Source organism: Pipra filicauda, unplaced genomic scaffold, assembly GCF_003945595.2.
Source record: "Pipra filicauda isolate LSUMZ 115617 unplaced genomic scaffold, ASM394559v2 scaffold879_size60776_pilon, whole genome shotgun sequence".
Lineage (NCBI taxonomy): Eukaryota > Metazoa > Chordata > Aves > Passeriformes > Pipridae > Pipra > Pipra filicauda.
The window spans coordinates 1-24580 of NW_024105063.1; the positions used below are offsets into that span (position 1 = coordinate 1).

At 56.5% G+C, this 24580-nt stretch overlaps 1 protein-coding gene, 1 long non-coding RNA gene and 1 pseudogene across 2 annotated transcripts; 1 reads left to right on the top strand and 2 right to left on the bottom strand.

The window, feature by feature from the left end:
- Nucleotides 1-3355: 3355 nt before the first annotated feature.
- On the bottom strand, nucleotides 3356-7237 carry LOC113995310 (annotated as a pseudogene).
- A 1225-nt stretch (nucleotides 7238-8462) lies between these two features.
- LOC120325191 lies at nucleotides 8463-10648 on the top strand. Its single transcript, XR_005567070.1, has 2 exons — nucleotides 8463-8716; nucleotides 10391-10648. It is a non-coding gene; the product is annotated as an uncharacterized LOC120325191 (long non-coding RNA).
- A 3432-nt stretch (nucleotides 10649-14080) lies between these two features.
- LOC113999369 (serine/threonine-protein kinase pim-1-like) lies at nucleotides 14081-23941 on the bottom strand. Its single transcript, XM_027742769.2, has 8 exons — nucleotides 23186-23941; nucleotides 23048-23098; nucleotides 22476-22842; nucleotides 21660-21836; nucleotides 21238-21391; nucleotides 20158-21049; nucleotides 19791-19903; nucleotides 14081-19424 (listed from the first exon to the last, which is right to left on the bottom strand). Exons 1-5 carry the CDS (start codon nucleotides 23693-23695, stop codon nucleotides 21285-21287), a joined length of 1212 nt encoding a protein of 403 aa, XP_027598570.2. The 5' UTR covers nucleotides 23696-23941; the 3' UTR covers nucleotides 14081-19424; nucleotides 19791-19903; nucleotides 20158-21049; nucleotides 21238-21284.
- Nucleotides 23942-24580: the final 639 nt, after the last annotated feature.

Below are 24580 nucleotides of genomic sequence, written 5' to 3' on the forward strand. Positions count from 1 at the left end.
GTCCTGGCCAGGTCCAAGCCCACGGGGAGGGGCTGTGGCTGCCGGTGGCTCAGGAGCTCTGTGGGGAGAAAAGGGGGTGCAGGGGGGGCACAGACGCTCTGGGGACCCCCCTCACCTTGGTAGAAGCCAAGCCCCAGCACCAGGACAACAAAGCCCAACATGAAGCCCCCCCCTCAACCCCTACTTAGAAGCAAGTTCTTAGGCTAATTAACCACTGATTCATTAGTCCCTGAGCTGCTTTGTTCCTCTGCCAGGCACAGGCCAGCATGGGCTCTGCAGGCTGCAGGGCTGCTCTGTCCTGCCAGGACTCAACACATTGGTTTTATTTGCCCCCAAAAGGGAAAAAGGCCCCAAATCCCTTTGGCCGAGCACAGGAGGGGACAGATTTCTGACAGAAAACTCCAGCAAATGGTTTTGCCCATCTTGGGAAGCACAAACCAAACCCAACTGAGGTGAGACCCCTGCAGCAGCACTTGTGTGCCATCCCCATCTGAAAACCTCCCTGAGGTGCTCGAGGGTGGCTGGGCAGACTGGGAGCACTGGAAAGGGGCCCCGGCTCAGGGCTCAGCTCCTGGGGCAGGCCCACATCACCCCCGGGAGCTCCAGGGCTCCATATGCGCGGGAGGAGCAGGGGAAGGGGGGACGGGGCTGCCGGTGCTGTCTGGAAGGGCTGGCAGCAGGAGGACTTCATCAGGATTTGCATCAAGAAATAGTAAAAACAGGAAAGAGAAGCAGAGCAGCAGCACTGGCACCGTAACACCGATGGGTGTCCTATAAGGACATTGCACATTCATAAGGCAGCACACGCTTGAGGCTTTGTACACGGTATTATATCTATATATATATATACACACACATACAAGGTTGGTGTATAAACATGTGGTGTTAGTTCTGAGATGGTCCTAGAAGGACAAAGAAACCCACAGCCCTATTGGTGGAGAGGCATGGACAGGCTGTTCACAGAACAATTTGATCGGCAAAATGTCGGCTTTATTAGAAGAAAGACACACTTTATATACTGCTTATTACACCCAGACGCGTGATTCTTCTTCACACAGCATTGGATACATAAGGAAAACATACTTTGTTGTCCACTGCTAATTGGACCACAGCAGGTGTCCATATGAGCTGAGGGCACATGTTCACCCTCTTGAAACTCCACCTTAACCTTGGCAGGGAGCCTTCTTTGTCCTAACTTCAAAGGTTGTAGTCACATTAGCTATGCAGTTCTTTTACTGTCTGCACCCAGTCATGCCAAGGCAAGGCTCACAGAAATGCAAAGGAAATTGTTCACGCACAATCTCTATTCTCCCAACACAGCCCCAGTCCAAGCAGGCACACATCAGTTGCCCCATCATCTCCCCCTCCTGCAGGTTGATCTCCTTGAGACCAGGCACTGAGGTGATCCTGAGACCTGTCACTGAGGTATTCATGAGACAAAGGCACTGAGGTGATCCTGAGACCTGTCACTGAGGTATTCATGAGACAAAGGCACTGAGGTGACCCTGAGAATAAGTGCAAGGCAGAGGTGCTGCTGAGGAAGGACAGCCCCGTGGTGGGGAAGAGGCCAAGCTGTGAGTGCCCAGCCCCAAGAAGGTGCTGTGTCCATCCCCTGTGTGCCAGGTGAGCTGGGGCTTTGCTGCAGAGCTGCGGGCGCTGATTTGAGCGGCTCCAAGTGCTGAGATGGTGGGCACCCAGGAACACAAACTGTGCCTGGCCACGGAGCCTGCAAGGAGGAGCAGAGACAGCCCTGGCAGTGTGGGGGGCCAGGTTGTCCCTGTGCCTTCCCCTGCAGGCCCTGTCTGTCCCTGCTGGGCCCCTGTCCATCCCCATCAGGTCCCTGCCCGTCCCCCCGGGCTGAGCTCCCCCCAGGAAGTGCCGTGGAGCTGAAGCTGCTGCCATCCCCCCTGCAGCCGCTGCCCCAGCCAAGGGAGCAGCAAAGGCAGGGCCAGGAGCAGAGGCAGCAGCAGGGGAGCCCTGGGGGGGCCGGGAAGCTCGTGTGTGGGTCAGGAAAGAGGCGCTGGGCACGAGGCCGGGGCTGTGCTGAGCAGGCCCAGCCCTCACATCCCCCCAGCCAACGCCGGCTGCCCGGGGGGCACGGGAGGGACCCCCAGCCCGTGTGCCCCACACTGAGCTGGCAGAGAGAGAGCCAAGGGACAGGGACACGGGTGAGGGACAGCCAGGGACACAGGTGAGGGCACGTATCATAGGTCTGAAAAGAGATGTTGGAATTTTTTCCCAATGTCCCCCCTTCCCCGTCTGTTTCTTCTGGGATGGAGGGGGGGACAGAGCAAAGCTGCTTGTGCTGGGCAGTGCAGGAGCAGGGGGGGAGGACGAGCTCTCTCGGGAAATGCAGTTGCTGGGGGATGGCTGGGAGTTGGTGGTTTGGGGGTTTTGGGTTTGGTCCAAGGACTGGACAGAGCAGGGAGCCCGGTTTGGGCCACCTCCTTTTCTTTTCCTGAGAGGAAATTCTTTTCCCCACAGGACACCTCGCAGAGAACAACTGAGTGAGAGAGACCGACCCATCTCAGAGCGAGGTATTCTCCCTTCGGACTGCCCGTGGGAAAAAGCACTTTTTTTTCCAGTGCAAGCAGCTGTTGAACTGCCGGGACAGTCCTGCCTTCCAGCCCCCCCTCCCCGGGTTGCCGCAGGTTTCTCCCCCCAGCCTGGGGAATTGGGACTTTGTTTTGTTTCTTCTCAAGATTTTTGATTGCACCGTTTGTTGTTCATTCAGGTTTTGTTAATAAAAAGCTGCTTCTTTTCCTTTTCCACACTTCCACCTGAAGTTTCTTAATTTCTAAACTGCAATCTTGTTAAACTAAGACAGCACAGCCAGGGACACGGGCAGGGACACAGGTGAGGGCACAGCCAGTGGCAGCAGAGCTGCCCAGCAGCCAGGGGTGTTGGTACCAGCTCTGCTGGGGCCGAGCAGAGCACAAAGCCTCTTCCAGACACCTGGAGCAGCCTCACACTTGCCAGCCCTGTCCTCATGAGGTGACACTGCACTCACAGGGGTGGCCACCACAGGGGTGGGCCTGCACTCACACAGAAATCTTCTGAGGGTCCTTTTGTCTGTATCCCCATTTGCCAATCCATCCTGGGCACTTGAGGAACCCTCTGCAATCCCATCCCTGAGGCAGAATTCCCTCTCCTCCCCCTGACTGACTGATGTCACAGGTGCCATCTCTCTGCTCGTGAGGAGCTGGATCTTGCACCCAAGGCATCAAATCCTCTTGCCAAAGCCTCTTTCAGTCCAGCCTCGGGTGCAGTGTCACCCCCACTGTCAGGGCAGATTTCAGAGTCCCCGAGGAGAGGGCACAGCTGGGACCCCTGGGCTCAGGAGGGGCTCAGGAGGGCGATGCCAGCTCGGTCCTGCCCTGTCCCTGCTTCCCAGGGACGCTGCTGCAGCACCTGGGCAGACAAACGGGAGCTCAGGACCCGGGGAGACAACGAGAGCTCAGGATCCGGGGAGACAACGAGAGCTCAGGACCCAGGGACACAAACTAGAGCTCAGGACCCGGGGACACAAATTAGAGCTCAGGACCCGGGGACACAAACGAGAGCTCAGGACCCGGGGACACAAACTAGAGCTCAGGACCCGGGGACACAAATTAGAGCTCAGGACCCGGGGACACAAACGAGAGCTCAGGACCCGGGGACACAAATGAGAGCTCAGGACCCAGGGACACAAACAGGAGCTCAGGACCCGGGGACACAAATGAGAGTTCAGGACCCAGGGACACAAACAGGAGCTCAGGACCCGGGGACACAAACTAGAGCTCAGGACCCGGCCCCCGCCCCAGCCCCCTCTGGCCTTTCAGCTCCCTGTGGTGACACACGGGTGCCATTGCCCGGAAGCTGCTGGCCCAGGGCAGCTGCAGAATGGCAGTCTGTGTCCCCATGGATGTTCCTCCCCCTGCATTCACTCAGGTGCCCACAGGGAACCAGGAGAATGTGGAGACCAACAGCCAGGTGTCATCCCAATATGAGTCACTGGGAACGTGGGTCACCAGGTCTGTTCCCAATGTGGATCCTCCAATGGGTGATGCAGCTGGAGCAGCAGATGAAGCTCTTCCCGCAGTCGGTGCACTCGTAGGGCTTCCCTTACAGGTGGGTCCATTGGTGTGTGGTCAAGGCCTACCTCTGCCTGAAGCTCTTCCCACACTCCTCACACTTGTAGGGCCTCTCCCCGCTGTGGATGTGCCGGTGGGCAATGAGGTGGGAGCTGCGGGTGAAGCTCTTCCCGCAGTTGGTGCAGTGGAAGGGCCTCTCCCCTGTGTGTGTTTGCTCATGCAGGAGGAGATGTGAGCTGGTCAGAAACGTCTTCCCACACTTGAGACACTCGTAGGGCTGTTCCCCGGTGTGGATCTTCTGGTGGCGGATAAGGTTGGACCTGACGCTGAAGCTCTTTCCACACTCAGGGCACTTATAGGGCCGTTCCTTCGTGTGCAGGTGCTGGTGGGTGATGAGGTTGGAGCAGTCACTGAAGCTCTTCCCACATTTCCCACACGTGTAGGGCTGTTCCCCCATGTGGATCATTTGATGGCGGATCAGGTGGAAGTTCCGGCTGAAGCTCTTCCACATTTCTGACACTTGTAGGGCTTCTCCCTCATGTGCAGGCCCTGGTGGGCAATGAGGCAGGAGTTCCAACTGAAGCTCTTCCCACATTCCAAGCACTTGTAGGGCTGTTCCTCAGTGTGCAGGGATTGGTGGGCACAAAGCTTGGAGCTCTGGTTGAAGCTCTTCTTGCATTCCAAGAGCATATAGAGCCCCTCCTAAGTGTGAACCCGTTGGTGAAAGAAGAGGGTGGAGATCTGGCCAAAGCTCTTCCAACATTCCAAGCAACTGTAGGGCTTCTCTCTGGGGTGAAACTGAACGTGGACCATCAGGTCAGGGCTCTGGATGAAGGTCCGGCCGCCTTCCCGGCACAGGCTGGTTCTTTCCTCCTCAGAGCACCCTGGGCTGCCTTTGGAGACCCTCCTCCTGGGGTACCTTCGTGGCTTTCCCTCCCCGCTGCCTTCCTGCGCCGTGGAGCCCTTCAAAACAGCCTCTCCCACCAGGCTCTGCCGGGGGGATTTGTCCTCCATGCTCTCCATCATCAGCTCGGGGCCTGGGGCAGGAGGGAAGAAGGACAGGGAGGGGATTTGCCTCCGGCCCAGAGGGAAGGCCAAGGACATCCCCCCAACTCCGGCCCCGGCAGGACGGTGGCGGCAGCGGGGTTGTCCTGCAGCCGGGGGCGATGCTCGGCTGGGAGATACAGGACAAGACAGGGCAAAGGGGCACTGACTTCCTCCTCACCTGCCTGGGGGTCCTGGGGCATCTTCCTCTTCCTCGCAGCCTCCTCCTCCATTCGGCCAAGCTTTGGGAAGGAGAAATCCTGCTGGGGGGGGAAAAACAAAGTGTGAGTGCATTGGCTTGGGGGTTCCTCCTGCCCAAGTCCATCTCTAGAATCACTAAGTGTCCTGTGTCCATAATAACCCCTACGAGTGACCCAACTGCAAACCATGTTGGGCACAGACCTGCTGACCCACATTCCAGGTGATCCATGCTGGTAGTGCCTTGGGTTTGCCAGGGTTAGGTAGTAGGGGGACTCCAGGGCTGGGTTCTGTGAGCAGCTGCCAGAAACTTCCCCCATGTCCAGCAGAGCCAATTCCAGCTGGCTCCAGGACGGACTCGCCTCTGGCCAAGGCCGAGCCCATCAGAGATGGCAGTGACACCTCAGGGAGAACGTATTGAAGGAGGAAAAAGTCCTTGTGCAGATGGAATTGGGTGCAGAGAAGAGCAGAGTGAGAACAGGGGAGAGGAACAGCTCTGCAGACCCCCAGGGCAGTGCAGAAGGAGGGGCAGGAGGTGCTCCAGGCACCAGGGCTGAGATTCCCCTGCAGCCCAAGGAGGAGCCCACAGAGCAGGGGGATGCCCAAAAAGAAGGATGTGAGCCCGTGGGCAGCCCGTGCTGGAGCAGAGTCCCTGCAGCTGCTGCGGCCCCAGAGACCTCAAAGGGTCTCACTCAGCAGCGCTGGTTATGGGGCCCCCACAGGAATTGTCCATCCTGGCCCCAAGTCAGGTCCGTGACTTTCTCTGAAAGTTGGAGAACAAAAATCGGATTCCACTTGGGTTGTTCTTCAGGCAAGAAAAATAAGAAGTTTCCCAGGCTGTTGGTTAAACTGCAGGAGCTGGTTAGACAGCACCAGTTCCTGGCAGCAGAGAGTGTTTGTGAGCAGCTCAAGAGCAGCTCAGCCCAGGGCTGTTCATCAAGGCTGAGGCCTAAGGAGCATTTCTCAGATCACAGGGAGGCCTGGGGGGGTGGGGATGCACCACCACACCTGGAAAGGTGTCATCCCAAGGACTTGCACAGCTGGGAGGTGTTTTCAGTCCCAGGCCCCCCCGGTCACCCCCCAAGGTGCTGGACGGCCCTTCAGACCCACCTGAGGCCACCCCCCGTCTCTCCAAGAACCTGCAGGAGGGAAAGCAGCTGAGTCTAAACCAGCAAGTGTTCTCTCCAGCTCTAATGTCTCGTAGCTGCTTGCAAGCTTGTTTTGCTTTGTTTGCTAACGTGGAAATCGTAAAAAGCTTTGCGAGTTGTGCTTGACTTGTGAAACAGCCCCGGGCAGCCAACTCTGAAACAATAACGACTCAATGTGTCTCTCGAGTGTGTCATTATCGGCTTGTCGCAGCCCAGGGAACGAATGCGATGTTTGCGGCCAAGGCCGAGGCACAAACCCGTTCCGAGCCCGCCGAGGCTCAGCGGGAAGGAGGAGCCCGCGGGCAGCCGCTCCCTCAGCGGCCCCTGGGGAGGGGACACGGGGGGACACGGCGGGCCGAGCCCGCCAGACCCCGCTCCCCAGGGCCGCCGACACCGCCCCGCCCGGGCAGGCCGAGCCCGCCAGACCCCGCTTCCCGCGGCACCTCCCGCCCCCTCCGCCCGCAGCGAGCCCCGAGCCCCGGCAGGACCGAGCGCGGGTCCCACCTGCGCCGGGGTCACCTCCGAGCTCCGCCGCCGCCTCAGCGCCGTCCGGGCGCTGCCGCCGCTGCCCCGGCCCGGCAGACGAAGGGAGGGAGCAGTGCCCGCCCGATCCGACCAATCAGCGCGCGAGGGCGAGAAGTGACGGGAGAAGCAGCCAATCATGACGGGACTCGAGCTCTGCCGCCGCCATTTTGTGGCGCGGCCCGGGCCGGGGGGCAGGAACAGGGCATTGCCCGATCGCCGCCCCGGCACAAAGACCCGGCTGGGGGACATTGATGGGATTGGGAACGGCTCAGATCCGAGCAGGAGGATGAGAAGTCAAACAAATCCTAATAAAACACCTTCCCCCACCCCTCCCTCCTTCACAGACTTCACTTTATCCGCTATTCCCTCCCTCCGCTCCGCGGCACAGGGGGATGGGGGTCCCACCGCTGCTTCCCGCTAAGGGAGAGGAGTCCGTGTCTGCTCCGTCCAGCGTGGGGTACTTGGCACGGGAGACAGTCCCTAGGGAACAGGCTGCTCCACCGTGGGTCCCCAACGGGGTCACAAGTCCTGCAGGAGCCTGTTCCGCGTCGGCGCCTCCCCGGGCTGCAGGGGGTCTCGTGTCCCCCCACTCCCCGCTGGTATCCGGCGATCGCCACGTGGCTCCGGGGAGCCAACATCCTCCTGCCCAACCTGGGCACCCCCCACCTCCCCTTTCCCCAAATTCCCGTCCCGGGGGGCGCTGGGGCCGAGGGGGGACCCTGGGGGGGTCCGGGGGGAGCGCTGGGCGCTGCGGGTCTGTCTGGCAACTGATGAGTCATCAGCGCTGCGCGCTCGGATTGGCTGAGCACTGCTTTGGGGGTGGGGCTGCAGGAAAGGGGGTTCTTTGCAGGGGAAGACATTTGGAGCTGGAAGGACTCCAAAGCTGAGCCGCAAATGCCCCTTGTGGGGATCGTGGGGGGTCCGCGGGAGGTGATTTGGTTTTGGGGGTGTCCCGGTGGCGGTTCCCGGCAGAGCCCCGGCGGTGGGCGGGGGGATGCGGGGTCCCCCCCCGCGGTGGGGGTTGGTCTTGTTGGAAATGATCCAACTTGCCTCAAATTTTCGTCAGTGGCAGCAGTTGACCGGGTTTCTTTTCACGGGCTCTTGTCGCTTTGATCTTTAAAGCACCCAAACTTGGAGTTTCTCTGCACTGGCTCTGATGAGCTTCCATAAACAAAGCCCGAGGGAGCTGAAGATTGGACGTCTGGGATCTTAAATTCCTGGTCCTTCAAGGACATGTTGAAGGAACCAGAAGGTCCAGAGGGGATTTACAAAGACATTGCAGCCTGAGAGTTGGAGACTCTGTGTCTGAGGAGGAGTGCTAAGAGGACCAAAGAACGTGGACCAAATTAGCCAGTTAAGGATAGAATACTAATTAGAGTCTTAATTAACGAAGAGAATTCCTTAGTTCATTCATTCGGGTAAATTAGAAGCAATGAACATGAATTTGTTTGTTTGTTCAAATGTATAAATGTGTGAAAAGTCTGGAAAGGGACAGGTGTGGCTGGAATGATTGGCTCCCTGTCTCTGGGAGCCAGAACAAAGCAGTGCCTGGCTCACCAACACTTCCCAGGGGCGTTGGAGGGTTTCATTTCTTCCCAACGCTTTTCAGGGACAATTCTTGGTGAGCCAGGTGGGACAATGCTGTCGACCCTCCAGGGATTCCGGGACCCTGAGGACTCCAGCGAGCAGTGAAAATATTCTTCTGGGAGATCTCAGTCCCTGGATCTGGTGAGTTCAAAGCAAGATCCCTGGAATTTTATTAAGGCATTCCTGAACATAGAAAAGGTATACCTAAGCATCCTAGAAATGGAGCTCTAGAACAGAATAGAATAGAATTGGGTTGTGAAAGTGATGATAGAACTGTAAAAGAAGGAGTGTGATATTTGGCTTATGAGAAGAAATCCCTACTGACTGAGTGAAAGGGGTGGGTTCCAGGCCCCAGGTGTGGTTCAGGGGGTGGGTTCCAGGCCCCAGGTGTGGGTCAGGGGGTGGGTTCCAGGCCCCAGGTGTGGTTCAGGGGGTGGGTTCCAGGCCCCAGGTGTGGGTCAGGGGGTGGGTTCCAGGCCCCAGGTGTCAGGGGGTGGGTTCCAGGCCCCAGGTGTGGTTCAGGGGGTGGGTTCCAGGCCCCAGGTGTGGGTCAGGGGGTGGGTTCCAGGCCCCAGGTGTGGTTCAGGGGGTGGGTTCCAGGCCCCAGGTGTGGGTCAGGGGGTGGGTTCCAGGCCCCAGGTGTGCTTTGCCCACAGATCAGTCACACACAGAGCTCTTGCCCATAGAGCTGCTTTGGGGAGGGCTTTGCTCAGGGAACTGTGTTTGTCAAACCCAATGGTCAGTGCTGGAGAAAGTGAAGTGTTTGGGGAGTGTGTGTTACTGGGAGTGTGTGTTATAGTATTAGAATCCTGTCTGACTCGGGGATGCCCATAATAGATATAAAAAAGAAAAAATTCACTTGTTGTAGAGTGTTAAATGCAGTAGTTTGTTCTTGGGTGCATTTTAAAGCATTTGGTGCACATTAAATATTTGAAGGAAGGTAAATTGCCACAGCAGCTGTTAAGCTGGGATTGTGTGTTCAGAGCATTCTTTAGTGTCAGCTTTAGTGTTTGCAGGGGTTGGATTTGTGTTAATTGTGCCGATATCCAATTAGTGATTAGTGAATTAGAGATTCAGTTTGTGGATTATAATACGGTTTTTCAGTTGCTGTTGTTTTGTCAGAGAAAAGAGAAGTGAACTGAAATCTCTAGATTTGTTCTTTGAACTGAGCAATAGTCAGGGTTTGGGAAGGTGTGGTTTGATGCCAGGGAGCAGCAGCAGCTGGGGAGGTTCCTCCAACTGCAGGGGAAGGAGGCAGAAATGGTCCCAGTGAGAGAGGAGCAGAGGAAAGGATTTGGGTTTGGAAAGCTTTGGAGGGTTTAGTGTGAGAGCAGGGATTTGGAATGTGCGTGGGGAAGGGACAAACAGGAGCTGCCACAGCCTGGACTCCCCCCAGGGCTCCTGGCCAGGCAGGAAGGCTCCTGCCCTTGGAAGGTGTGTGGGGGCCCAGAGGTGTCATCCCCAGCTGAACCTCTGCTCCATGGACACTGGGGAGGGAGAACATGGATTTCTTGGGAGATCCTGGAGTGGCATGTTGGGTTTGAAAGAGGAGGAAAGGACAATTTAGTCAGAAACGATTCCTGTTGTTGGTGGCACAGGGCAAAAGGAAAATGGGCCTTTCTTTCAACCATTAAAATTTGGAATTGGTAAATGGGTGTTGGCCCTTCAAATTCTTTCTGTGCCTGACTGTGCTGTACCATTCCTAGGCAAGAGATGGATTTAGTGAGTTAAATGACATTTGAAAAAGGGAAAATCCAAGTTAGTGGGTGCAGCTGCTCTGTCATTCCTGGGTTTTGGTGTCATTGTGTCACTCAGGGATCCTGAGGAGGGTGAAGCCCTTCTGTGCAGGACATGGAGATGGTCCCTGGCTTGTCCAAATGCATTAAATGCTGCTGCTGAAGGAGCCCCCCCAGTGATTTTATCTGCATTGACCCCCTGGAGCCCACGGGCACCTGCTCCTGCCTGGACAGAAACCAGGAGTTTCCTTGGACTGGTGTCCCCCAGGAAGGACGTTTTCCCCCCTGTTTCTGAGGCTTTTAATAGTCTTTGATCAATAAATATTTCTCCATGTGATTTCTCCTTGTGGTGTCTTCTTGAAGCCTGAAGCAAGCAGAGGAGGGGATGCCAAAGATCCGCCCTCCCCTCTCTATTGTCACTCTGCACCCCCCAGGCCCTTCCTCTGCAGTGTCCTGTCTCCCTGGACATCCCCCCTGGAACTTGTGCCCTTCCCTGCTGGCACGGGTGGGCACACCCCCCATCCAGTCATGTTCCCAAGCACTGCCAGGGCCACCTGGGTGACCAGCAGGACATGAGTGGGGGTGGCTTGTGAGAGAGTCCCCAAAGGCTCCCTGTCCCCAGAGAGCAGAGCCACGGGGACCAGGGCAGGTCCCCCAGCAGGTCCCACTGCAAATGGCCCGGTTTGTGCTCCAGGGAGGAACAGGCAAGGACCCAGCTTGGGAGAAGATGCTCCAGGAAAGGACCAACAGGGTCCAAGACACAGGATTTGGGGCAGGAACACACCTTAGTGCCCCCTCACATACATGTGGTGTGAGTGCAGAAACACCCACCTGCCCGGGGGCCCCAGCAGTGGGTCAGCACCAGGCTGCAAACAGGGCAGGGCAAAACTTGGCCCTGCAGACCCCACAACTGAGGCCAAAGAGAGACCAGCCAGGCCACCACCCCCAGCCCAGCCTATTGCACCTCCGGCCACAAGAGTGGGGACCAAAGCTGTGCTTCTCCTTCCTCCTCTGCACCCAGGAGCCACAGCCCGGGGCACGATCCTGCCCCCAGCAGCACAGACTGCCAGGTCCCTGAGCCCCTGGGGCAGGAGCTCCTCGGGGTGCAGCCCCTGGGCCCTGCAGCACCACAACCTCCTGTAGGGCTGCCCCTGCCTGGGCTCCAACTGCCCAGCACGAGGGAAACCAGGAGCCAGAGAGCAGAGCTGGGGGCCTGCAGAACATCAGCATTTCCTACCCTGCACAGCCAGGACAGTTTTCCAGAGCTCACTTAAAACAGCCCCTCCAGAACTTTCAGGGTGTTCCACAGGGCCCAGTCAGTCCCAGGATGATCCCAGTCAGTCCCAGGATGACCCCAGTCACTCCTGGTCTCTCCCAGTATATCCCAGTTGCCCCCAGCTGCCCCCCCACCCCGAGCTGCCGTCGGACGCCGCCCCCCAAGATGCTGACGGGGGTCGGGGGCTCCGTGCTGGGGTTCCTCTGCCTGGGCCTGCATGGAATGAAGGGGCCAAGGTGACACTGCAGGGCCTCCTGGAACCAAAGAACCCTGAGACATTTGGGAACCTCCTGCAATCAAGGGACAATTGAGAGCCTGCAGGGCCTCCTGGAAAAAAGGGACCCTGAGACACTGTGGAAACTCCTGGAATCCAGGGGCCTTTGTGACATGGGGGCCTCATGGAACCAAAGGAACCTGGAAACATTTGGGAAGTTGTGGAATCAAGGGACCATTGTGACACTGCAGGGCCTGATGGAATTACAGGCACACTGGGACACTGTGGCAGGACATTCCCCCCTGGAATGGGACCAAGACAATGCCCTATTTGCAAATGTATCAGTGCTGAGCTGAGAGGGGCCCAGGCCAGGCCAGGAGATGTTGGAACCAGTCTGGGTTCAACCCTGAATTAACATCCTGATGGTGAGGCAACCCCTGGAGTCCAAGGGCTGTCAGTCCATCACTTTATACTATAAAGTTCCAGTCCCCTTTCCCAGGGGCAGGTTCTTCCAACATAACCCCTCTTGGGGTGTATGGTTGGAGATTCCCCCCTTGGCTGGGGAACCCCCCTCAAGGTCAGTCCTCGAGGGTGAGCAAAAGAGATCTCCCCAGGAGCCTTGGTCTGGGGGAGTTACATCACATGTCTACTTAATAATCATTTATTTTTTGCCAGTTTTAGTATAATTCCTTCAATTATATTGTACTTATCCTGTACTACTGGTAGTTTTAGTGTTTATATTGTGTAGTAAATAATTCTGATTAAAATTTTTTGTCTGTTCATCTGTGATAATGATGAGTTCATTTTATATCAATATATCTGATTTTCCATCATTAAAACCTGCAGGACAAAAGTGGTTCAATCACAGCTCTGTAATTCCTTAAATTCCAACCCTTGGCATAATCCAGGGCTGAGATTGGATCCAGCCGCCCCCAGGCTCCTCTCTGAGCAGGAGTTTAGAAAGCCAGGGAGTCCTTTCTGCACCTCGGGACTCAAGGGCAGGACTTCTTTAATGAACTTTGTCTAAGCCTTCCACTCCCCCCGGCAACAGGGGATGACAGGGAAAAGGGAGGGGAAAGGGGAGAAAAGGTGGGAAAAGGGGGTGAGACCCCTTCAGCTGAGCGGTTGAGGGGGTGGGACCCCCAGAGCAGAGCACGGGGAAGCTGTGGTTTGACGGGATGATCAGAAAGGGGTGGGAGAGAAGGGAAAAGGGGTGGGATCCCCAAAACTGAGTGTGAGGGGGGTTGCGACCCCCAGCCTAAGTGGGAGGGGTTGGGAGCCCCTGGCTGAGCACGGAGGGGGTCTGGAAACTGGGGGGACGTTGGGAAAGAGGAGGGAGAGTGGGGAAGAGGGAGGTGGGACAGAAGGTCGAGGGGTCCCTTTGTGTCCCCCATCACATGAGGCTTGGAGGGATTCCCTGGAGCTCAGGGGGGTTGGATCCACACTGGGGGAGTCCCTGTCCATCCCTGGGGGTCTGATGGGACACGTCACAAGACCCTGCCCTTAAAAGCTGGGGCTTTTCTCGTATAAAGTGCTGGACTGTCAGTCAGGTGTGTCCAGGCTGTGCCAGCCCAGCAGCCTTGGAGAAGTTCTCAGGGGTGAATTAGGAATGTTGTCCCATGGAATTAGGGGACCGTTGTGACACTGCAGGGCCCCAGGGAACTCTTTTGCCTGCGACGAGGGTCAGCACAAGAGACACCGACACCAACTTTGGAGAACAAGTGTGTAATTTTCCTGCAGTGCAGAGCAGCAAAGAATGACAAAAGGCTGAGCTCAGTAACGCACCTCATCGTTCCTACCAAGAGTGCCTGGAGTGAGTAGAAAAGCTCCCTGCCCAGTTGCCCTCATCTGTTCCCCTCAGCCAGGCCCGCCCGGCAGCGGGGGAGCCCCGGTCGCAGCCAAGGGTTGGAGAACCCCTCCCGGGCCCGGGAAATCCCACCCAGGGCGTCCACTCGTAGGGGAGGGCTCCATCTCTGCTGGGAGGGGGTCCAGCTTTTCTGGCCTTGCAGAAACAAGCTCACAGAGCTACGAGTGTGCAAAACCATCTGGCTCCCTTCTCCTCCTGGGTTCCACCCACAGCCTGGCCAGGGCTTAAGGGGAAAACCCAGGCAGTCAACCTGCCCCATCTGCTGCCAAACAAGGCCACACATCCACTGCCAGGGCCTTGACCACTCTCTAAAGACAGGAAGATAAAGATCACATTTTGCTCACAATCAGACATAAGATTTGATTAAGGAACACATACAAATATCATTCACTAATGAGCTGAGACTCACAGATCTCACTAATAAGCACATTTATTTTGTTCAGGGGCAGGTACACGGGGAGTCTTTCCACACTACATCTTTGACCAACAAACATACACAGTTTTAGCTAAGGAGCAAATACAGGGATAAACAGACTGTTAGGTTGGAAGGTTCATCTAGAGCTCAGCTTTGGCTCAGGGCCTGTTGTTCAGCCTCAGCACTTCAGTGACAGCCACACAGGGCTTTACATGACACACACAGTTTCCAGATTCATTAGATATTCTCCCTTACTTAAGACATAGATGTTACTTTGCTTTACACAATCACCCCCCCTATTGCAAGTCCTTAGTTGGTCCTTTGGGGTCTCCTTCAGGGCTCTCTGGTGGGTTTTTTGGTATCTGGTGCCCCCCAAAGTTGAGGTGTCCACTTCTTGACCTCGGTTCTGAGCAGACACAGTGTCATTACCTTTCACCACAAAGACTGGAACGTTTGGGTTTGATCTTCTCTGGGCCCACAGAGCTCAGCTTCCATCCTGTTTGCTTAGTTACATCCCTGATCCAGTTCTCCAGGACCTCTCCAAGATTGGCCATAGAGAAATGTTGGGAGCAGTCTTCTATATCCCACATCAAATCCCCCTTTTTTCAGACTAAGCTCCTGAAGGGATAGAGTGTCTTAGGAGCTTTATTTCATTTTACAGCTCAAGGCATTAGAACAGCTACAGCACTGAATCCTGATGCAAGCTGAAATACAAATGCCCTTCCAGCTTTGGGGCAACCCTTCCCAGGTGTTATTTCCACACACCAATCCCACCCCGTTCCTTTGGGGACCGGCCAAGGATCAGTCATTTCCCCAGCAGGAAGGGTTTGAGGACATTGGGGGTGATTTCCCACAAACGGGCCACTCTCATTAACACAATCCACTTGTCCTGTTCCTTTAGTGGGGGTTACAGCTTTGGACACAGGCAGGATTGTCAGAGGTGGTGGGGGGTACTTGCACACTGACTGCTGGTCTACTTTTTGGGGAACACAAGTGCTCACCCAGTGACCAGGAATCATTTCTGCCAGAACAGGGAAGGCAGAAATGGTGAATGGCTTCCTTGTCTTTTCAGGTAAAGGAGTGCACACCCAGCAATCCCTTGGAGGCAACACTTGGGTCACGTTTGAGACTAAAAGGAGATGTAAATTTTGCTCCCAAGTCAAGACCCAATTAACTATTGTCAGGAGAGCCAAAGCAGACTTAAGCATTTGGTTTCTTCTCAGACAACCTCTCAATTACCCAAGGGGCTCTGGCCTTTGGAATTCTGCAATAATGCATCCCTGATTTGACTTGCTGTACCACTTCTACAATCAAGTGAGCTCCTCTGTCTGATGACATTCCCAAATGTACCTCGAATCCAGGGATTCTTGGATTCAACAGTATTCCACTCACTTCCCCAGCCCAGTTGGTGTGACAAGGAACAGCCTCTGGCCACCCAGAGAAGGTATCCCCCAAGACCAGGAGATCTTTACACCCCCCTTTTCTGGGCAATTCAGTCACATCCATCTGCCAACATTCACCTGCAGCATTTCTACATTTTCCATCACCTGTTCCCACTCCAGTGGCAGGGTTTGGATTATTTCTCTTCCACACACCACACTGCTGACTCACTGCTTGTACAGCTGGGGTCAGTTTTGGACCAAGAACCCACTTGGACAAATGTTACAGTGCAGAAACAAATACAAACACAAAACAAGGATCAGTGGAGAAAACAAAGCCAGAGACCAAATGGGGGAACACCAAATAACCCACCCAAAGAGCTGGAAGATCCACATGTCTTAGAGGGACAGGATTCCCCAAAAGAATGCCTTATTATCCAATGGGATCTTCCCCCATCCCAGACCAGTCCAGGGATCTGTGGTCTTCTCCAGGAAAGTCCTGGGGCCGGCGTGAAGATCCAGAGATCCCTCGGATCCACGGGAGATCAGGCAGAGGGTCCCATCTGGGGCCAGAAATGGTGCCCAAAAGCAGCAGAAAGCAAGTCCTTAACCCCAGCTGGGAGGTGTTAAGAAGCAGGCATTCTTTAGGGCAGCGTGCTGGACGCCTGCAGGAGAGTTCTTCTAATCCAGCCTGCTCAGGGACACAGGCAGGGCTTGGGATTACACACACTGATTCCAGAGGCATTGGATATTCCCCCTTACTGAACACATGTCCATTACTGTGCTTTACACAGTCACACCCCTATTGCAAGTCCCTATTTGGTCATTTGGGGTCTTCTCTGGGGGTCTCTGGTGGGTTTTTTGGCATCTGGTGCCCCCCAAAGCTCAGGTGTCTGCTTCTTGACCTCGGTTCTCAGCATCACTGCTTTTCCCCACAGAGACCGTCATGTTTGGTTTGATCTTCTCTGGGTCCCCAGAGCTCAGCTCACATCCTGTTTGCTTGAGTTCCAGCCCTGATCCAATTCTCCAGGACTTCTCTAAGATTCTGTTGTTCCTTATTTGGCCAGAGCAGAATCCTGGGAGCAATGTTCTACTTCTCCCAAACCAAGGCTCCCCCTGCACCAGCCACTGCCAAACAAGGCCAGACATCGACTGCCATGGCCTCCACCACTCTCCAGATACAGAAAGATCAGATTTTGCTCACAATCAGACATCTTTTGTTAAGGAACAGATACAAACAGGATTCACTGATGAGCCCAGACTAACAGATCTTCCTAAGAAGCACACCTGTTTGGTTCAGGAGCAGATACACAGGTGGAGTCCCATCCCACCACATTTGTACCAACAAACAGACCCAGTTTTAGCTCAGGAGCAGATACATGGAGACACAGCCCATTAGGTTGGAAGGTTCATCTAGAGCTCAGCTTTGGCTCAGGGGCTGTTGTTCAGCCTCAGCACTTCAGTGACAGCCACACAGGGCTTTACATTACACACACAGTTTCCAGATTCCTTACAGAGTCTTGCTTACTTAATACAGACACTTGTAGGCAACACTTGGATCACCTTTGGCACTAAAAAGACATGTAAATTTTCCTCCCACGTCAACAGTGTTTGAACTGTTGTCAGAAGAGCAAAACAAGAGTGAAGCATTTTGTTTCTGCAGTCAAGTGGGAACCTCTGTCTGATGACATTCCCAAAGGCATCCCAAATACAGGGAGGATTGCACTGAACAGGACTGCAGTCTCTTTCCCAACCTGCTTAGTGCAACAAGGAACAGCCTCTGGCCACCCAGAGAAGGTATCCCCCAAGACCAGGAGATCTTTACACCCCCCTTGTCTGGGCAATTCAGTCACATCCATCTGCCAACATTCACCTGCAGCATTTCTGCATTTTCCATCACCTGTTCCCACTCCAGTGGCAGGGTTTGGATTATTTCTCTTCCACACACCACACTGCTGACTCACTGCTTGTACAACTGGGGTCAGTTTTGGACCAAGAACCCACTTGGGCAAATGTTTCAATAATTTGCTTCACTCCAAGGAATCCCCTCATGTTCCCCATCCACCAGGTCACAGGAGATTGGCTCAGGGACTATTATTTGCCCACTTGGGGGAACTGCCCAGCCTCCTGGAGCAAAGTTTGCTCTAAGGTTTCAAGGAGTTGACAATCCTTAGCACTAGACTCATTTTCTTCTACTGGGAGAAGGATCTCTGTCAGGATCTCTGACCTGGTGGTGGGGAGTTCTGTGCATCCAGAGAATTGTTTTCCATGCCGGACAAAGCTGCCCCCCCTGGGAAACAATTCCCAACCAGGACTTTCCAAGGGGCTGTCTCCTAAGTCAGCTCTGCCCCAATACACTTCTCCTCTAGTCTGGAAGCAATCCCGCTCTGGGCTTCCTTTGCTGGGGCTGGGGCAGTTGACAGGTTGCTTCTTTCCTTCCTGGCCCAGCCTCCCTTGTCCTTGGAGAATTCCAAAGCCCACGGAGGCTCCTGGGCTCTGGACTACTTGCACTTTGTGTTTGGGATACCCCATATCCACTCAGCCCAAGGAAATTCCACAGGGCCACAGTCTGACCCCAACGTTGCTGCTCAGCATCAGTGGCATCAAAAGATCATCCCCACACTGCAATAAGGCTCCAAGAGGGTGGGTTTGGACTTCTCCATTCCTCCAGTCCCTTTGCCAATTGAGTTCCAAATATTGGGGCCTATTTTTAAACCCCTGCAAGAGGACCACCAAAGTCAGATGGGTTTTCCTCCCCGGCTTTGCATTTTCCCATTGGAAAGCAAAAAGCTCTTGACTTTCCCAACTCAAAGGGAGACACAAAAAGGCAGTTTTCAAACCTAATGCTGTGAAACATATTAAACCCTCATTTAGGGGAGTTAGCAAAGTGTAAGGATTCACTATGACTGCTTGTATATCTTCTACTCTGTTCTTTACAGCTCTAAGGTCTTGGACTAACTGGCATAGCCTTCCATTTGCCTGCTTGACTGGCAAAACTGGAGCATTCCATTTAGATTCACCTTCTTTTCACAAGCAAAATTTCATCAATTGTTCTACAAAGGGTGAGAATCCCTTACAACTTTCTATTTGCAAAGGACATTGCTTTGGCCTCACCAACCCCACTCCAGGTTTCTCTGGAATTCTCACGGGTTCTGCTCTCTTGGATCATGGAGGCACCTCTCCAGCCCATCCTGTTGGAACCACTGCATCCCCAAGTGATGGTGGCAGATGGATTACTTCTGCTTTGGGAGACTCTCATGCAAAACTAGAAACTTCCACAGAATTAGGCTCTGCAATAATAACCTATATTGGACCATTTTTCAATTGGATTGTGGCATTTCATTTTGCCAAGAGATCTCTCCCAAGCAGAGGCTTTGGGGAATTGGGGAAATACAAAAACTGGGGAGCCAACCACTGTTTTCCCAATTTCAAAGCCACAGCATTAAAAATGGCCCAGTTTCCCAATTCCCTGGCACACCAGACAATTGTTCTAGAATTGTCCCTTGAGTTTCATTTCCCTGCATTTAACACAGAGGAACAAGTTCCCACAGCCACAAACAATTGTGCTTAGCTTGGCTGGAACCAGATGTTCTGATGGGGAAGAATCCTCTGGTGCCCCCTCAGTCGTCTTCAGTGATGCCACGAGAGGGTTCGGAGGGTTCTGAAGTTTCAGTTGCGGACAATCCCATTTCCAGTGTCCATCTTTCTTACAGGATGCACAGGGACTGATCCCAAGTCTCCTGGGGGGATGTTTGAAGCAGGCTGCCCACGCTCTCATCCTCTTCCTCTCCCTGGGGCACCATTTCCTCAGGGATTTCTTCCAGAACTGCAACTCCAACCTCCAACAATGTCCCCAAATTAGACTGATCTTGTCCCTCAGCTGGATTTTCCTTTCCGGGCTCACACCAAGGGCTCTGAGGGCGCTGCATTCACACCACAATCTTTCTGCCCTTTCACACGTTCTGCAAAGGGAAAAACACAGCACCAGACATAACCTCCCTCCACTTCTGTTCCCCTTCTCAAACAGCATCAACTGCAACAATGGATTCTAATTCAGTGTTCCAGAACAGCCACCCATTGATTCCAACACTCCATTAAATTCTCCCTGGGAGAATTTACAAGTACAGAACAATAGTGATTGATAAAACAAAGCCAAAGACCAAATTCCAGAATTCCAAAGAACCCACCCAAAGGGCTGGAAGATCCACAGGTCTCAGATGAGCAGGATTCCCAAAATACCAAAGAACCCCCAGTGCACTGAAAGATCCATACGTTTGACATGGGCAGGATTCCCCAAAAGAATGCCTTGTTATCCACTGGGATCTTACCTGTGTCCCTGACTGGGCTGGGGATCTGTGCTCTTCTGCAGCAAAGTCCTGGTGCTGGCGTGAAGATCCAGAGATCCCTCGGATCCGCGGGAGATCAGGCAGAGGTGTCCTGTCTGGGGGCCAAAAATGATACCCAAAAGCTGCTGAGATACAGCTCGAGCAAGCTGAAAACTAAACTGTCATTTGGGGTCATCCCAGATCGATTGGATTTCAGCAATTACTCAACACAGGTGCCACCTCCTCCAGCCAAGCCCAGGAGATCAACCTCCTCAGCAGCTGCAAGAGCGGGATGTTCATGTGCCTGCTGCCATCTCCCCAAAGCCATTATCCCACTCCTGCTGACAAGATGGGCAAGATGAGCATCTACCTCCCAAGATCTGCTGCCGCAAGAAGAGCGTGTCCCAAAGGATGTCCTCAGCCTTCTCAGAGGGGATGTCAGATCCTCTCCAGGGATGGTCCCAGCCCTTCCCAACCCGGACTGGGCACCAGCTCCAACTCTTCCCTGGAAAACAAACAACAAATTCATGAACAGAGATTACAAACCAAAAGTGGAAACAAGAAAAAAAGGTAAAATGTTAACCTTCTGTCAGGGTTCTGAGGAAGGCCCAAGCCCTGCAGGCCAAAGGAAAACCCCCCCTCCTCCAGCTGAGGAAAACCCAGGCCTTCTCCCTGCCCTGCTGCACTGGCCCAAAGAAAGGCTCCTAAGCCAAGGCAGCCCAAGCCTTTCCTGGCCTGCAGCCCAAAGCAGCTGGTGTTCTGCAGCCCCGCCTTTGCTCCCCCCACGGGGGTTTGTTTTTGGCAGGCTGGCTGTCCCTGCCCCAGCCCCGCCCAGCAAAGGGGCAGTGGCAGAGGCTGGGGGCAGAGCCGGGCTCCCATTTCACACCCAGCCCAGAGCACCCGCCCGCCCTCCTGCCAAGAAGCAGCTTGGCAGCCGGCTGAAGAATTCCTCAGGTTCCCCATCAGCAAAGGGGGAACCTTCGGTGCCCAGCCAGGCTGAGCAATGCCCGTGTCCGGGAGCACCCCCTGGGTGTGGACTCATCTGCAAACGGCGTGTGGAGCACGGCTTGGAGGAAGGGGCCAGAATCAAAGGCCATCCTCTTCAGCTCGCCGGCGTCCAGGTCAACTGAGAGCTTGTCATCCCTGACATCGTCCTCGATGTCTCCAGCAGCAGGCCCACCCGGCACAGCTTCTGCAGAGGCCCCTTCTCCTTCCCTGGGGGCCAGACCAGGCTGTCAGCGTTCTGCCGAGGGCCCAGCTGTCTGTGAAGCGGGACGAGCAAAACCAGGTTGGATGGTGGCCACCAGCACTTGGGAGACCGGGTCTGCAGCCCAGCTCCAGCACAAAGAGGGGCGTGTTCCCGTGGGATGACCCCCCCCAGTGCTACAGGCTGACAAAAAAGTCTGGTTTCCTTTGGTTCTTATTGCCAAGAGATGTGTGGAGGTGTTACCTGCCAGGCCCCTGGATCAAAGGGAGCACGTGGATCTCTCCCGTCTTCTAGGGCCGGGGAATGTCCTGCACCCAAGGATGGCACAACAGGTCTTCCAGTGCTGGCCTGTCCGAGGGGCGGATGGACAAACACCACCTGACAAGGTGCTGGCAGCCTGGGGGGAAAATGGCCGGTCAGTTGGAGAAGGATCCTGTCCCCTCTGTCCCACTGTCCACGTGCCCAGGCTGTGCTGGCTGTGCTGAGAGCTGTGCCCAAACTTCTCCATCGATTCTCCCTTTTGGAGGAGAGCAGGATGGCAGGACACAGGCCACCTCCTCCAGCCACCCATGGGACACAAACAGCTTCAAGAGCGGCGTCCTCGTGAGCCCGCTGCCCTCTCCCAACACCGTTATTCCCCCCGTGCCACAAAGATTGGTATCCACCTGGAGAGACCCGTGCTGGGAACGGGAGCTGGTCCCAGATGGTGTTGGGGCCTTTGCGGAAAGGGTGCTTCCCGCAGACCATCTGGTAGAGCAGGATGCCCAGGGACCAGATGGTCGCCTCCTCGCCGTGGTAGCGCTTGAGGTAGATCCACTCTGGCGGGCTGTATGACAGTGTTCCTACGGAATACAGACGCAGTTCAGCAGGTGGATGCTGCCTGCTCCCAGAGCCTCACCCCAGCAGCCCTGGCAATGTGGGGCCTGCCCCAGTGGCACACGCTGTGACCCACTGCCTTCTCGCCGGCCCCTGACTCTTGGTTACAAACTCTGGGTTGGAGAAGAAGCCGCTGGTGTCCAAGAGGGCAGCGGAAGCCCTGGCAAGGCCCAACCATTTCATGCAAGGGAAAAACCCACCCAGTGGTGGGGAAAAGCCGTGCCTTCTCCCCGCCCCACTGCACTGCCCCCAACAATTCATCATAAGCCAAGGCAAACAAGGCGAGCGGAGCAGCCCAAGCCCTTCCTCGCCTGCACACCAAGCCATCTGGTGCACAGTTCTGACCCCCTTCTCTGCTACCCTCACGGGGGTTTTGGTCAGGCTGGCTCCCCCCTGCCCCAGACCCAGCCCGGGACAGGGTGGGTGGCACAGGCTGTCGCCAAGGCCGGGGCCTGTCTCACAGTAACCCCCAGCCCCATCCAAAAGCAACTTGGCTGAAGAACTAATCCTGTTCCCCCTCGGCCAAAGGGGCAATCTCCACTGCCACACCCGGGCATGGCCATGCGATGCCCGGCACCAGGAGCATCCCCCGGCTGTGGGCTCACCTGCAAACTGGGTGTAGACCGTGTCCTTAAGGAAGGTGCCACATCCAAAGTCGAGGAGCTTGGCCTCGCCGCTGGCCAGGTGGAGGAGGATGTTCTGGGGCTTGATGTCCCGGTGCAGGACGCCGCAGCTGGTGCAGTGCCGCACGGCCTGCAGCACCTGGCGGAACAGCCCCCACGCCATCTCCTCCGGCAGGAACCCCCACGCCCTCAGTAAGCGAGAGAGGTCCTGAGACGGCTCCGGATGCTCCATCACCAACAGGAACCCGTTGGGGAGCTCGAACCACTCCAGCAGCTGGATGACCCCAGGGAAGCCATTGGACACCTTGTCCAGCAGCACGATCTCCAGGGGGGCCCGGGTGCCGTCGGGCTGCGGGGGGACCACGGGGTCGTCAGTGGGGCTGATGCCGTGCCTGTCTGCCTGCTCCCCCTCGGCCAGCCCTGGATGCTCCCCGTCCCCCACCGAGCCCACGCCCACTCTCCCTCCAGGTGTCCCGGCGGCTTCCACCCTGCCGGGCCTCGGCTCGTCCCCGCCCGTCCCGCCCCGCTTTCTGCCGCTGGCCCCGCTCGCTCACCAGCTCGCCCCAGCGCCGGATGCCATCCCGGGACACGGCTTTGATGGCCACCTGCAAGCCGAGGGGAAGGGCGGGTTGAGCTCGCCGCCCGTCCCGCCCTCCTCCTCCTCCTCCTCCTCCTCCTCCTGCTGCACTCACCGGGGCTCCGTCCGCCAGGCAGGTCCCCGCGTAGACGCGGCCGAAGCCGCCGCTGCCCAGCAGCGAATGCAGCCGGTAGCGCTCGTGCAGCGGCTCCTTGGCCTTCGGTGCGGGCGAGACGTGGCCGTCAGCGTTGGGGCCGGGGCCCGGCACGGCCCCCGAGCGCCCCTCAAGCGGCCCGGGCCGGGCTTCCCCAGCCGCAGCGGGCAGCGGCGGCTCGCTGCCGGCGGCCGGGCTGGCGAGCGGCGGAGCTCTGGCCGGGGAAGCCGCCGAGGAGGCGGCAGCGGCCGCGGCGCCCGCGGCCCCCGCCGGCCCCGGCAGGCGCCGGGCTCGAGCCAGGCGGAGCCAAGGGGCGGCGAGGCCGAGCCCGTCCCACAGCCAGCCCCACAGGAGCGCCCAGCAGCGCCACAGCCGGCGCGCCGGGAGCCGGGCGAGGGCGAGACCGCGCCGGGCCGCCCAGGGCCGGGGACGGGGCGGCCCCGCCCGGCACAGGGGAACGGCCGGGGCCATGGCCCGGGCCGGCAAGGGGAGGGGGGACCGGGAACGGGACAGGGACAGCGGGAGTGGGACACTGGCACAGGGACACTGGCAATGGGACACCGGCACAGGGACACCGGCACAGGGACACTGGGACAGCGGGACACCGGGAGAGGGAGAGGAGGACGAAGAGCTCGAGCAAGGAGAGCCCGAACAAGAGTCAGAGCGAGAGCGCGTCGCTACAGTCGCTGCTGCTGCCGAAGCGCAGGGGCCGTTGGTCCGTTGGTCCGTTTGTCCGTTCCCCGTTGGCCCCCGCGAGCCCCGGGGGCAGCCCCGGCCGCTCCGCTCCCAACCAGCCCCGGCCGCAGTCACGGAGCTCCCCTTCCTCCCGCCCCCACGCCAAGACCACGGCCTTTTGGAGCTGCTTCACTTTAGTTCAACTTCTTGGCTGCCAAGTTTGCAACTTCCCGCCGCTGCTCGGACCCCATCCCGCCCGCTCGGCCCGCGCTGCTGTCGCTTCCTCCCAGGCCAGCCGGGCTCGGCACTTGCCCCTCAACTTTGGCAAGGGCTTTGCTCAGTGAGGAGCCCCGGCACGTCCGGCCAGCGCCAGGCAGAGCCAGCCCCGGGGGAGGGCAGAGCAGGACGATCGGCAGGGGAAATGCAGCCCTTTGGGGTCAGCGCTGCTCCCCGACCACACCAGGGCTCTTCCTGTTTTCCTGCCTGGTTTGAGGGAAAATCGGCGGCTGCAGAGAGGATTAAGCAGAAGAGAATTAGAAGACTCTTCTTGCTGCCCTTTGGATGCCAGTCCCTCCTAAGAAATGCAGGCTTAATTTGGAATGGACACGATGGAGCAGCTTTTTCAGCACCCAATATTTAACAGCTGCCTTTCAGGGGACAATGGGAAAAGGGGGGAGAACG